The sequence below is a fragment of the Protopterus annectens genome, chromosome 13.part0, assembly GCF_019279795.1.
Source record: "Protopterus annectens isolate FY-2018-M chromosome 13.part0, PAN1.0, whole genome shotgun sequence".
Lineage (NCBI taxonomy): Eukaryota > Metazoa > Chordata > Ceratodontiformes > Protopteridae > Protopterus > Protopterus annectens.
The window spans coordinates 1,148,294,262-1,148,310,093 of NC_056747.1; the positions used below are offsets into that span (position 1 = coordinate 1,148,294,262).

Consider the following 15,832-nt stretch of genomic DNA (forward strand, 5'->3'; position numbering starts at 1 on the left):
TCCTGGACATGCAACTGGACTAGTGGCTTCCCCTGCTACTGGCAGATTCTGTTGGGGCAGTCTGGACTCCCCACCATGGGTTCATTTAGACTCATGAGCAGCACTAGGTGTCCCTTTCCTGTGCAGTGATGCCCTGATTGCTTAGGTATAGGTCTCCCTTCTTACCCAACTCATCTGAAATAGCATATTGTCTATCAGTTAACCAGATCCTCATGTCCTCAGGCAAATTGCTAAGGGCTTGTTCCCTCACCAAAAGGTCTATCAGCCCTTCAAAAGTGGTGGCCTGACATCCACTCACCCACCTATGAAAATAAGTGCTTAGTTCAGCAACATATTCACACACACTTTCATCTGTCTATGCTCACAAAATGTTTTCCTGTAAGTTTCAGGTGTTAGCCGAAAAATTCTAGCAAACAATTCTTAGCAGTATAATCAAAAAATTCACAATCAGAAATCTTGGACAATACAGTTACAGCTTTACCACGGAGTAAGGGTGTCAGGAACCATACCCGGAGCCTTTGTCAACATCGTGCTGTTTACATACCCTCTCAAAAATATGAATGAAACTATCAAAATTATCCTCCTCTGTAAACTGCAAAAGAAATTTCCTGACCTTTTGTGCTTCTGGGGTCAGGTTACTCCCTTCCCCATTACCTCCATGCATCCCCTTTTCATGCTGCCTCTGCCTCTCCTCCTCCTGTGCTTCCAGGCATAGCAGTTTCTCATTCTCCTCAGCTTGTAAATGTCAGTCTCTCTGCTGCTTCTGTTTCCAAATGCTTGGCCTCCAACTTAAGTCTCTTTAGCTCCAGATGGATTTTTAAGTCCTGTGCAGAAAGGTTGAGCTGTCCATTCTCTGAGTGTTGTACATCCCATGGCCAGTATGATCGTCCTCCTGATTGCTATTTCCTGAGGCAGCTGTAACCAAAGCTGCAATCATGTTTGCATTAGTCAGGTTTCCATGCACCAGTCCTTTAGCCTGGCTCATCTCAGCCAACTGGCTCCTTGTCAGCTTACCGTACTACTCTGCTGACATGCTTGCCTGCTCTCCCTCACTATCTAAGCTAACAAAGAAATAAAACAGTTGTGATCTGAGATTTGAATATTCACTGCATGGCTGATTTAAAGTACAAAAACACCTTCAGTGATCACTGTCCACAAGCTGCAGGAATTCACTATCCACACCACTACAATTATTATGTTATGTGGCTAATTTACCACTACCAAATAATTAATACTTGATGTGGATATCACACCACTGCCAAACAATTAATATGTGATGCCCATGCACTGGCTCAGTAATCAAGGAGCCTCAATCCTCACCACTAGCACCAGTGAGGGGCATGCACATTGGGAAGGATAACAAGTACACACGCACACAGTAAAGTACAATTTCCCTTAAGAGCACACAGAGATCACAGTCAGTCTGGGGCAGGTTTCTCCCTTTCTCTCCAGATCCCCAATAAGACTCCCCACTGGTACAGCTATAGGGTACATATCTCAGCCTAGTGGTCAAGCTAGACCTCCAGCACCCTCTCTGTCCAACCAGTGCTTTGTGTCCCTACCCAAGTAGCTGACACACACACACATTTTAAGATATGAGTTATATACAAATGTACAGACACTCCTGGGGAAGGTTGGCACAGGTTCTCCAGCTATGCCCCCTTCTCTCCAGATTATAAGGTAGAAATCACTGCACCAACCATTAATATCAGCTGCTAATAAGGCCCTTTCCAAAGGGTGACCAATTTCACTGAGTAATATTACTGTTATCCAAATAGTAAGTGTGCCGAACAGCAAGACTATTGGAGTGGCTTGGACAGTATCACCAAATACATGCAATATACTGTAAGAAATTAAATTACCTGTACACAAAACAGCCACAGTTGAAAGGTTTAAACTATTTAATAATAAATAATAAAAACACAAGACAATACTCATCAATTCAACACAGTGCTAATCAAGAGTTCAGAAATCACAGGAAACTTTAAAACAATACTGTAGGATATTCTGACATAAATATAGAAAACAGCTAGACTAATCTGGCAAAATTCCTATTTAACTCTAAGAGCAATACTAAGTTCTAAATACCACTTAAAAGGCAAAGTACTGGTGAGTTGTTGTCAGTTTCAGACAAAATCTAAAATGCTTTTTCTCTCTGAGAAAGTCTTAAATTGATAACACCCAGTATTGCTGAGTCATTTTGCATTACATCATTTTTCACTTCTCCTGAAGTTTCCCAGACTCACAGAACTCAAAATTTAACATCTGTTTCTAGTCTTGCACCTGGCAGGAAACCACAGCATTAAAGGTCACTTTACATATAAAAATCTAGTAATTAACTCTTGTCCTAAGACAATAGAAAAAATTCCTTAGTCCAGACATCCTGTCTCCGAGCTTGAAATCAGTCATACAATGCTTGACTTATCAGCTTTCTTCCAGCAGAGTGCACTGTGGTTACATTTTTGAAGCTCAGTACAGAATGTCGTTTAATCATAACATATAGTTCTCTTTACATTTGTAAACCAAGCCTGTGGATTATATTAATATTTACAAATGACATAGAATTATCTACAAAATTCTGTCTAACTAGGCTGGCAGCCTTCATAGAGGTCAATGTCCAGCCCTTCATGCCATGAAAGATCCAACACTGTTGATTTCCTATTCCTTTGCAGAACTAATGGTACATTAAATACTCAGTTAAAAGAACCAAACCTTCATCAGCTAATAGGTAAGACAGGTTGTCCTGATAGATTCATATTCCAATGTATTCCTCACCTCTGGAACAACCTGCCACTACATGTCAAGCAGAGTAGCACCTTTGTCACTTTCAAGATAAGCCTCAAGTTCTCTCCTTGTCTATCTTGTCTTGTTCTCTTTAGGACTAGAGGGAAATTTTGAATAGGGTTTTTTGGCTAGGCTTGAAATGGTATGCAGACTAATTGGCTATTGCTTACCTATGAAACTATGATAAGGCCTTTAAACTGAGACTGTACTTTTCCATTTTAGCCCAGAAAACATGCATGAGGGCCCGGACATTTCTAAATGCTGTAGCCTACATGTCTGACTTTGTCCTGATGAACTCTGTGGCCAGGTTTCACATGTGAAAGATACACTGATGCCCCAGGAATCCATGAAAATAGTGTAGGCACACCATGGCATAATCTCCTCCATCAGGAGAGAATTCAACTTGTACTCCCAGTAGATGCTGAACTCCTCTAAAATAACCTTTAGGATCCTCGATATTACTCAGACCATAATCACAGATGCCTCAAATCTGGCTTGGGGATGGGGACTCATGCATCTCACCTGAAAATACAAAGGGTAATGAACCTATCTCCTTGTGGTGTGATTAGCTAATACACAGTTCTTGTGGACTTAGACAGGTAGGTGTTCGAATCTGGCAATGACTAACTAGTATGAGTGTATGTGACTCTAGTACGAGGTAGGTTTGGTTTACATGAATAATGTCATGATGAAAAGACATAGCAGTGAAACAAGAGAGATAGTCTAAAGACTGGCTGTGAAAGCAGTCAGAATAATTTGACAGCAGGCATGTTAAATGTAGTTACAAATGTCACTATAGTTTTATGGTCCAAAAACAAGCAGGTAATCGCTCATTCATACCCACTGATCAGGTTACCTATCAGTCATGGACTGGGACAATAGCTTTTTAGTTAAGTCATAATATCCTGGATACATAACATCCATTCAGACCTAAACTCTGCGGTGGGCATACTGAAGAGATATTCCTCCAGTCTCTATGAAAGAAGGCTGGACATATTAATAAAACAAAAATAGAACCAGTATAAGTGGATCAAGTCACAGCTTATTAAATACTAGACAGCTCTAACAAGCTTTGGAAGGTGCACACAATACCATTAACTGCAGTTCAAAATAACTCATCCAGAATTTCTACAAGCATATGTTACCCAGCACAACATTTGTAGGTATGTTGCTCAGTCTGCCAAAATTAAGACACAGAGAGGGATATATTCTGAAAGTCTGTGAAATAAAACACAAAAGCCCTTAACAATTATTTGAGGGTAATTTCTGGTGGGTTTTTTTGTTTAGATCTGGTTACATTACAACATTACCTGTTAAACAAATTTGGTGAATTTCTGTTTTTTTTCTGTGTAGATCTGGTTACATTACATAATTAGCTGTTGAAGAAATTCTGTGCAAGATTCCAATACAAGGGAGTATGGGCAGTGAGTGTGTTATCTGTTCCCAAAACGGTTACACCTGGTTACCCCCCCCCCCCCTCCACATTCCAGTCATCCCCAAGGTCCTGAGGCAGCCATAGTTCTCCCATACGATTCAGTTGAGAAAGGAGGAACACTACACCTCCCACAATTTCATGTCTTATTTACCCAGGAAAATGTGTCACTAGTACTCCCAAACCTAAAGAATTCCAGACTAACAGCTACATGCTGTCACCTTGACACCATTTAGAGACATTCTGTGAGAATGTGCTGCACATATTGCAAAAGGCCCTGATGTGTAACACCATAAAATGTTATTTATCTAGTGGATGGTGCACTGGTGCAGCAGCTTGTGTTATCACCTCACAGCAAGAGGTTCTCCAGTTTCTCAGCTGGAGTGCCTTCTATGCAGAGTCTGCATGTCCTCCCTACATTTGTGTGGGTTTCCTCCAGGAGCTCCGGTTTCCTCCCACATTACAAAGACATGTTTGGAGCGTTTCTCCCCAGCCCTCCACTGAAAATTCTCTCGTTCCAAGTCAAACTTTCCCGGTAAACAAATATTAAATAAACAAATAAATTATCTAAATGGGAAAGTTTCTTTTGGTGTGGCTATAAAGGGTATTCCACCCACAGAGGCTACAAAATTGGCAGTCTAGCAGTGTTTAACAGGGGAATTATCGAGAGATCCCCTTGGATCTCACTTTGTCCATTTGCTTAATTGTGAAATATCTCTTGAAAGGGTTTTGCATGTCTAAGCCTCAAAGAAGCCCATGCCATCTTCATGGTACCGCAGCGTTATGCTGGAAAACTAACTGCAGCTCCTTTAAATCCAAGTGCCTCTAGGCACTCAAGCTCTTACCTTGGAAAACTCTTCTTCTAATGGCCATTACTTCAGCCAGGAAGATTTGTGAGCTTCAAGCCTTCATCTGCAAATATCCCTGTAGAGTATCTCAAAGGGGCAGAATAAGCCTTATAACTCTTTCCTCATCCATGCCTGGAGCAGTATGAGAAGTAACACTGAATGAAACCATGCAGTTTCTCAACTTCTGTCCCAATTCACAGAACAATGTTGAGAGGCTGTCGCATTAGTTTGGTGTGCATAGGCACCTGATGGAAAGAACAAGACACTTGGACAGTCTGATCAAGTTTTTGTGTCTGTCATCCAAGACAGATAGGGTAAGTCTGTATTTAAAAAAAATACTTTAAGGGTGGTTGGATAACTGCAGGACATCATTACTTTTTGTTATGAAAATAACTTTACCTTGGCAGCAGTTACAAGCACAACCTTCTTTAAGAATGTTTCATCTCACAGTATTTCTGTAGCAGCTATCTGGACTACTATGTACAGTCAAGAAGCTTTCAGTGCTGCAGTGTTTCAGGACATGCTATAATCTCCTGCCCCCTCTCCCCAGTTGTGGTAAGAAAACTAAAGCAATAAGTTATCATTGTAATGTATAAAAATGCAGTAGTCATCTTTAAAATAGGCATATAGTAAACTCTTAGTTAACCAGCACCCATGGGGATTGGTAGATGCCAGATAACTGTAGTTTCTGGTTGTTTGAGAGTTACTATTAAAAACAGGCCTAACTAATATTGCACCCTATGCTATTTGTTTGGTTTGACTTCTTCTCAGGTTGGGGAGAGAGAGAATTTATTCCTATCTTCCTTTTTAAAACTGTAAATCTCTAAAAATGTAAGGTATGTTTCTGCTGGGGGAAACAGAAAGTGCAACACATGAAAATTGTACTGTATTTCTTCATTTTTTTTTCACGGTTGCTTGAGAATGCCGGTTGATTGAGTTTGGGTTAACTGAGAGTTTACTGTAGTATTATCCTAGTGTTTGAACACTCACAGTAATGGTAGATGCAGGGGTAAAAGGATCACTGTTGCCCTGAAGGTTGGCTTCAGTCTTCCTTCTCAGTGGGGCCACCTTTTTACTTTTTATTTGTTTGACGTGAGGGTGTAGAAGGGAACCTTCTCTTTCCTTTGTAGGGATAAAGAGATGCTAGATATGTAGTTTTCTCCTATCCATTTTTTTCGTATCACATAAAAAGTAGTTAGCAATTAAAACTGTTCCCTTTGAACTCCTCTGGCTCATCAGGGGACCACTAGGACTCTGACCTCTTCCTTACCTAAGTCAGTGAAGTGACTTCATCAGGCCCTCTAGGACTTTCAAACCCAAGACCAGCAGCATTCCATACTGGTGTCACTGAGACTGGCCTAACAAGAACCTCTTTACAGATAGCCCTGGAATTCAGACTGGAAGAGTTAATGTCTGACTGTATATAATTCTGATGGCTAATAAATAGTAATGTAGCAGTAATGCTTTTACTGAACCATTTATTATTTTGGTGACTATGCTGACAAACCTGCATTTTCTTACTAGAAGGTGTAACTGATTGCTCTAACTTTGACATATCCATGCAGCTTAATGCTGTCATGCAGTATTTACACGTGATCTTTAATATGTGGAAAATGTTTCAGTATAATGTTTGTTTTGAGTATGAAGGTTGTTTGATTGGGATGGGATCTATTGAATGGTCATAATGATAGAACATGTTGCTTTTTATTGGTGCTGGAGATACTAACGTGATGGTTCCCATGTAGAGATGCAGTAGCAGTGCCGTTTCAGAAAGCAAGAGTTTGTAGCTGTTGGGACTCTCTCTGAGAAAGAATGCATATTTTACCTTAGGGTTTTACATATCCTACAAGTTTAATGCATTGTGGAGCTGATTTTGTTCTTTTTTATGCAGTTGATACAAAGAAATACATTCTTGACCATATGTGGCTTGGAGTGACCGTTACCAGTGGAGGACCAGATGGCAGAATTTTGGTAAGAGGCATTCTGTTTCAAAGGAGCAACATTTATACTTTGTATGAACATTTGCCAGATAGCAGTATTTATAAATGTAGAGCTGAATGTAATATAAATTGTGTGATATTTTCATGACACTAAGCCTATAAGTTAACAAAATACAGCTTTATTCAGCTTACAGGTCAAGGTTGTTAAACAAAATCATGGAAAATGTAGTGTCATCAACAAAATGTAATTTCTCTGAGTGATTTCTGCCCCATTTAAAAAGATCAGCGTACTGTACAACAAATGTATTGTTTAGTTAAGGTTTCAGGTTCTGACTGAACTTTGCCTTTGCCTAAAGTATCCTAGTCGAGGCTCACAGTTCTTATATTTTCCTTACAGATTCCCACTCTGAGCCTTTGGAGACTTCATTCTTTTCTGAGAATCCCTCCATAGGTATAAGGGCCTACCTCTGAATGGGGTACCATGATTGTCCACACTCAAACCCTGGACTCTGAACCTCTCCCTTAAGAATGTAATAAAACTGATAATCAGTAAAATGAACATCCCCCTTGAGATCCTAATGACACTACCACAGCTTGGACAAGCCCTTCCTTTATATCAAACTAAATTACATAGCTGGTCTAATAATGGCCTGCTAACCAAAACATGAAGGAATTTTTCTCTATGTAATACATAGCAGTTCCTGACTACTCTTAAAGAAACAGTTTTATTTACATCATCACTGGATTATCAATATCTTAATGACAAAACACAAATGTAGTATTTTTAATACTTGCATCATTTTTTTCAATATTTACAGCATTTGTTTACAATATGTACAGCACACACAAAAATTAATACTCTGGGACCTGGACAGCTGATCACCATTTTTTTATACTAGTCGTATGTGATATTTCATACTCAAAAGGGTGTATGAAAAGGGTCCTACCCCTTAAGAATGCAGTGAAACTGGTAATCGGGAAAATGAGCCTGGAACTGCTTGCCTTCTGCTTGCGTAACCTTATCAATGATCAGTTACTATAAAAAAATACCCGCTCAGTAAGTAGTACCCTTCATAGTTACGCACAGTTTCCAGATGTCTTTCAAGTTTTCTTGTAGTCTAAGGAGGTGGGACTCTCATTCTTCAGAATACAGTAGCTTGTTGTCCAGGTTGCCAGGTATGGCACTACATAGGACACATGGGGCGGATGCTGAATGTAATCCAAAGGGCTGTACAGTGACATGTGAGGGATTCCCTGCTACAAAGAGGGCTATTTTCTATTTATCTAGTACTGTCAAAGGGACTTACCAATAACCTGTGGTTTGGTTTATGATTGAAAAGTGTCTTACTTAGCTCAGCCTTCAATACTTGCAAAAGATAGCTTTCAACTTTTGATCTTCTAATATTTTCTAAAGTCACCACAAAAATGTATTGAGCTATCTGGCTTAGACAAGAACATTTGGATTGTTCTGTTCACTGTGTGATTTCTGTCACATCCAAGTACAACAAGCTCTGAACTTCCTGTTTTTTTTTTTGCTTCTTTCATTTATGTTTCTGGCACTCTATAGGGATTTGTGTTCACTTTCACTCCTGGTGGTATACGTGTACTATGCTCTGTCAGATTTTTCCTACCAGGTTAATCTGAAAAGATATTTCTGTCTCGAAATTCTAGCACCTCTACATTTTGTGTCTCAGATAAAGCCTGACCTATCTGAGCAGTAGGAATGGGTTATTTCATGACTGCATTTTTCCTACTACAGTGCTACAACTCCTTACTGAAGTTTCAGATAATTTACATGTGATAGATTTGTTCTGGCTTTCTTTTAACAGTCCACTTCATTTTATAATCTACTCCATATAACTTTTCCATGATTTAAAAATGGTTCTGGTCACTAATCTAAAAATGTGTTTTCTGCTGATGGTAAAAGTACCAAGACATACAATAGCCATAATGGTTAAAGTATTTGCCTCCCATGCACAAGGTGCAAGGTTTTAGCCTGACCTCTGGCCAATACTTTGTAGAGTTTGCATGTTCTTCCCTGTTTCTCTGTGGGGTTCTTCCTGTATTTTAAAAGCATGCTGGGTATTTCCACTTCAAACTCACCTAAGAATGGAGTGCCGGGCAGCAGCAGCACATAGTCCATATGGTACCTATCAAGGGAAGAGATGTATACACCAAAGCATCAACTATGGGGCACGGCGTTCTCCAGATAGCATTGCACGTGTGAGTGCTAGATGCTCAGTGGCTTAAAAATTGACTGTATGTGATTTGATCACATTGACAAATATCACCAGAAATGGGCTTGGGAATTTGCCAGCGATAAATGGGTTCATGACCTAGCCTATTCCATCCTATACCAGGAACCCAAGATAATAGTGGAAGTGAGTCTCTGTGCACCTGTTGGCCTGTATGTTCCTTCCATAAGGCCATGCAAACCTGGTTCAATAAGCTACTGCCTGGCTGGTGTCCAGTTGCCCAACTCAGGTTACCAGGGAGAGCTCTTTTGAGCATAAAAGATGGAAGTAAAACCAATCAACCTGCCAAAATGAATTACACTTAATATAGATTCACTGACAGGATGCAGTTTGAATGTAGAAGACATGATAATGAGGAAACTGGACATCCATGCCAGGGCTTTGCAGTAAAGCCACTAGGCTTGGGATCTGGAATCTAATACTCAGAGGGAGGACAAATGGTATGGGGAACTGTGGTGAGGGAAAGGCTTCAAAAGACAGTAAGAGATGTCATCGGTATTAGTGACTTGACTCATGGCAGTCAGACTCCAGTGCAAGGATAGGGCAGTATTCATAATTTCAGCCTTTGCCCCATAGCAGGGTTGTGATAGTAAGAAAAAGAGTGCATTTAGGCAGCAGTTGAATGATCTACTTGATGAAGCTAGAGTGTTAATAATGGGGGACCTGAATGCACACATCTGAGACAGACAGATAGAACAGGATATAGGTTCATAGGTATATACCAGGCTAATAACCATCAGGGACTTTATAAGTCTAGCCATGCAATCTAACCCAATTTTTTCCCTATCTATCACAGATATTTATTGGGAGGGAGTATGTTAGAAAGCTTCTAGAAGTTGTGTGGAGAGTATGTTAGTTTGGGCATTACTGTCTACCTCCGCTTGTAGTGATATACAGGCAAGACCTAGGGTGAATTTCCAGTTTCCCAATTATTGGTCATATTTATACTTACATAGTGTTATGGATGGACTTTGCTTCATGTGTTTGGGGAATCCTTTGAGACACATATCTGTCTAACCAGCATGTCTTATTTATGTCACAAACAAACTTTAAATCTTTGAATCTAATGGTTCTGGTGCTGTTCATTTTGTGGATGTGCAAAAGGACCATCAAAGTTAGATCTGGGGATGTCTTGCATGCCAGACAGAGATCACTTCTCAATAACCTGTAGTAGACAGAATATAGTGATAGAGCTTAAAGGCTATCCATTTAGGACAATGTGTTTATACCCTGGATTCTCCTGGTAAGGAACCTTTGCGGCCATTCTAGCTGTTGCATATGTCTGGTCAGGTACATAGCTGTTTAGGTCCACATGGGTGGGGAAAGAGGAATAAAGAAAGAGAAGCCGTTCTAGACTTCTGGTAAATGGCTTGATAGTGGCCAGCACATAGTTCAGCAGAGACAGTCACAAGATCACACACAAGAGTGGCCAACATGCAGCTCAAGTAGACTTCCTCCTAGTAAGGAAAGGTGCTGGGGCAGAGTCAGCAATTGCAAAGTCATCTTCAGTGAAACAGTCACCCACAGCACAAACAACTGGTTACCACAATCAGCTGCAAGCAGTGGCCAGAGAAGGCTTTAAAGTCAACGGAGCCCAGGCTGAAGACTTGGAAGCTGACTGGAAAAAAAGCATGAAAGTTCAAAGATATATTTAGGCCTCTAACACCTCAGGAATAAAAGGAAATATGTGAAGATGAAAATGAATGGCAGCATCTAAAAACAACATGTATGAGGACTACAGAAAATATATATGTCCAAAGTAGGTATGGAAATAAAGTACGTAAGCAAAGCTGGTGGTGAAATGCAGAGGTCCAGGAAGTCATCAAAAGAAAGGAGTTCAGGAAAAAGTGGAATATAGAAAAGATGAACCAGGCTAAGAAAGAATACTAGTTGGCTAACAAAGAGGCTAAGAGAGCAGTTGCAACTTAAAGAACAAGGCATTAGAGGCACTACTAGCTTCTGGAAAGTGACTCGGTAAATGGTACAAAGAAACTCTGCCAGGTTGCAAGGCAAAGAGAAAGATAAAGAAGATAATCTTCAGACATCCTTCGTAAGGGATACCAGTAACTACCTGCTCACTGGTCCACAGGACATTAAAGGTAGATGGGAGGAGTACTTCCATCAGCTACTGAATGAAGAAAATCCTACAGAAGCTGTACTGCACCAGACACAGCCAATGGTGAGAGAAAAGGAGCCCACTTAGAAGAAGTAAGAACAGCACTAAAGGAAATGAAGTCAGAGAAAGCAGCTCCGATGAGGTCACGTTAGGGGAGAAACAACTCACATAGGTACTTGAAGCTGTATGGACATAATTGCATATCTCAGGTGGGTGGAAAATTAGCATTCTAGTGCTAGTGTACAAGAACAAAGGGGGCATTCACAACTGAGAGCAGAATAGAGGAATCAAACTCCTGTCACATCACACGAATGCTTTGTAGAGGCTGATTGATCAGTAAGTATGCAGAGTAGCACAAAGTAAGATGGGAGATCATGATGCAGCACAACTGACCCAATGTTTGCAGTAAGATAAATAGTCGAAAGGAAGCTAGAGATGAGGAAAGAGTCCAAATGGACATTGCTAGACTTAGAGAAAGCATATGCCAAGGTGGCAAGAAAGCTGATTTGGACAGTCCTGTGATGTTTCAAAGTCTTATAAACATTGGTAAAATTAGTATAAGTTATATACAAGTACTTAATAACACAAGTGCGAACAGTGTTCAGACTCACAGAGGGATTTCCAGTGAGAGTGTATATGCACCAGGGTTCTACCCTGCGCCCAGTGCTGTTCATAGTGGTAATGGACTACATTAGCAAACAGGTTGGAAGGTCACGTCAACAAGTCTAAAGTAAGCAGATATTGTGGCAGTACATGCAGACTCTGAGCAAGAACTTCAGCAAATGTTAGAGGGATGAAATGCAAAGTTGGAGGCATGCAGGATGAAACTGAGTACAGAAAAAACAGCTGTAATGACAGCGAATTTGGAAAGTTAGTAGATGGTAGAAATTGAGACAGAAGGAAAAATTACAAATCAAGTTAACAGCTTCATGTATCTTGAGGGGATGAGTGAGGAGAAGGGAAATTCTGAATGAGGAGGTCAATGCTCAATCAGAGGGCTGCAGCCAAGTGGCACAAAGTGCCAGGTGTAGTGTATGACAGAAGAATGCCAAAGAAGATAAAAAGTAAGGCGTACAAACCAGTGGTGTGACCAGCACTACTGTATGGTACAGAAACTTGGGGAGTGAAGGCAAGACAATTGAGGAAGCTAGAGGTGATGGAGTTGAAGTACCTGAGACTGGTGGTAGGATATAGACTGTGGGGCAGACAAAGAAATGAGGGCATCAGTGTAGAAGCCCGTGTAGCTTCATTTGCAGAAAAGGTCAAAGTAAATAGGTTACAGTGATTCAAACACATGTTCATGAAAACAGAAGACAATCTGATGTAGATAATTTAGGACAGACAAGAAGAAGGCAAGAGAAAACAAGGGCATCCAGCAAAGAGGAGGATGGTTTGTGTAATAGAAGACCTGTGACAGTCAGGCATGACAATCAGAGAAGTTAGAAGAATGACACTGAATCAAGAAAGATGGTGACCATTAATGCAGGACCCCAACCCCATGTAGAAAATAGGAAAAATTGAATTGATGATGATGATGATGATAATGATGATGATGATGATGATTATGATGTTGATGGTGATGATGATTATTATGATGGTGATGACGATGATTATGATGTTGATGGTGATGATGATGATAATTATGATGATGATGATAATTATGATGATGATGATGGCAAAAACATTTGGAGTTTTTCTCTGGCTTGAATTCTCTCTCCTTTTTGCATTGTTATTCATTATCCTTTTTGCATCTCCTTAGCTCTTATCATGTTCTCTTTCACTATGGGTATCACTGCCCTAAGTCTTTATTGTATGTTACTGCAGTGCTCTATAAAACATTTGACTGTTGTTTCTTTGTATTCTCTGGTCTCTGTAGCAATATCAAGTAAGCCTCTTGGATGCCTGCCATACACAAGTTCACCTGGAGCAAACGCCATTGATTTTTGTGGCAATTCTCTTATTGTAAACAGCAAACAGGGTAACAATTGATCCCAGCATGCCTTTCCACTTATTTCCTCAGTAATTTCCTCCAGCCATTACCTAGACCTTAGTGCCCTCTTATTCTCTTTTGTAAACATTCTTCTCTATATATCTGTCTCAAGTACACTAGCATTTTTTTCACACACTCTCTCTTTTCCCATTGCTACTAACAACCTTCTCTCCTGACCTCCGTCTCTTAGTCCCAGCCTTCTTACCTCTAGTTCCAGCTCCTTACATGCTGCTTCTCAAACTCTCCCGTTCATTTTCCTCTTGTACTGAATTTGACTTCTGTAGCGTCACTGCTGCAGTCTCTTAAAGTCTTTTCTAGATCTAAGACCTCTGTCATTATCTGAGTGCTAAGCGTTTTATATTCATCCTTACTAGTATGTCGACTGTAGTTCTGCTACATTGTAATTAGTTTATTATGTGTGCATCGTGTGTGTATAGAAGCATTTTATATTCACTCATACTTCTACATCAACTATAGCTGTACTACATCGTAATTAGTACATATCAGGTGTGCACATATATTCTAATGGTACTACTGTTAAGAAATTTTTTTCCTCCCTCTGTGCTGTATATACTCAAAAGTGTATCTTGTGATGTACTATATTTTCTATTTGTGTTTCTTGTGAAACTTTTCTCCCCGGGCCTCCAATGAAAATGGGCTGTGTTTGGCCCAGTGGTCCTTCCCGGTAAACAAATGCCATAAATAAATAAAGAAATAATTCTGATAAAGCAAGCAATAATAGGAGAATAAAGGCCCACAATTAGAGTCAGTTTTAAATATTATTCTGAAGCACACACTTAAATAGGTAACAGAACAAGTTTTGCATCAACATTTTCTGAACATTAAGATAAATGAAGTTACAATGTCTGACTCTATTGACTGGCTGTAGTCCTCAGTGATATACCAGAAGGTCAAAAGACAGGCCAAAAAACCTGAGTAAAAATCATGGATGCTCTGCAAAATCAAGGCCTGTTGAAAAGTATGGATCATAGTTCTTACTTTCTGCTTCAAATACTTTTCTTAAGACAAATCTCAGTGTTTTCTTGAACCTCTCTGTTGATCCTCTCTGTTAAGCCATCAGTCTACAGGTGGCAAACTGATGATTTGAATTGCTTAACCTGAAAGCATTGCCGTAACAGATGCAAACCCATTGACATAAAAGGTAGTTGGCAAGAAGCATCTTAGGAGTACGAAGTATATAGTACCAACAGGTTTAGTAGTAGCCTTGCATAAAGGTACACGTTTTGTGGTATAGTCCACTATGCCTATGATATAACGATACTCATTGCTAGATATCATCAGTGGCTCAAAATGTCCATAGCAGTGCTTTCAATAGGCATTTGAATTTAAAAGATTTGTGGAGCCTGATTGCACAGCTGTTTCCTTAAATTAAAATGTTTACTGGATATTTCTCGTTCCCTCCTTTAATTATACTACTCACAAAACAAGGGGTATCAGGGTCCCTATCAGTTGACCTAATTTTCAGAAACTTATATATATATATATATATATATATATATATATATATATATATATATATAAAATTTGCAGAAGGCTTGCCCCATGCAAATATGTAAAAAAATGTAAATTTTTTTGGGGGGTTGTGTTTATTTTTTATGATGCTCGGGTTTGCGGAAACTCGATCATATGGTCTCAACCGTATGAATTTCGAGTTTCTGACAACTTCATCATCAGACATAGACTCATCTGTATACACTGTGAAGGGCAGCTGGATATTTGGTATAGGCAATACAGATTCAGAGCAATATAGTGTTTTCAGTTCATTGACTGCTTCATCACATCTTGACCATTTGAATCAAATGGTTTGTAAATTGTGGGTGTGGAACTAATTTCTGACATTAAAAATTGATAGCTGTGTATAAAAACTATCTTTAACTTGACTTTTTCCCTAATTCGCACATCTAGTGCTTTGATTCTCTCTGCTCTTTCACTAATTCGCACATCTAGTCCCTTGATTCTCTCTGCTCTTTCACTAATTCGCACATCTAGTGCCTTGATTCTCTCTGCTCTTTCACTAATTCGCACATCTAGTGCCTTGATTCTGTCTGCTCTTTCACTAATTCGCACATCTAGTGCCTTGATTCTCTCTGCTCTTTCACTAATTCGCACATCTAGTGCCTTGATTCTCTCTGCTCTTTCACTAATTCGCACATCTAGTGCCTTGATTCTCTCTGCTCATGAGTTCTCTGTTTTAAACTGACACAAGTGAGTTCAGAGATCTGACTAGGTGATGTTTCTTCTCTATGTCTTTATTTTATTTATTTATTTTATTTGACATACCCATTTTCGGTGGAGGCCCAGGGAGAAAAGCTCCAATAAAACAAATTGTATATATAAATATGAGAATATAAATATTGACTATTAAAACAAGCTCCTTATAAGGCAAAAATATTAAGATAAAAATAAATATAAAAGGAAGAGCGTGAGGCAGATACAGCTTCAGCGT

General features: G+C 39.6%; 1 protein-coding gene across 2 annotated transcripts in view; it reads left to right on the forward strand.

Annotated features, from left to right (window-relative positions):
- ITGA3 (integrin subunit alpha 3) overlaps window positions 1–15,832 on the forward strand; it is a 1,049,629-nt gene that overhangs the window by 419,348 nt on the left and 614,449 nt on the right. For both annotated transcript variants that reach the window (XM_044055141.1, XM_044055142.1), the window contains exon 3: window positions 6,956–7,035. In XM_044055141.1, coding sequence (XP_043911076.1) covers window positions 6,956–7,035 — 80 coding nt within the window. The remainder of the gene's footprint in view (window positions 1–6,955; window positions 7,036–15,832) is intronic.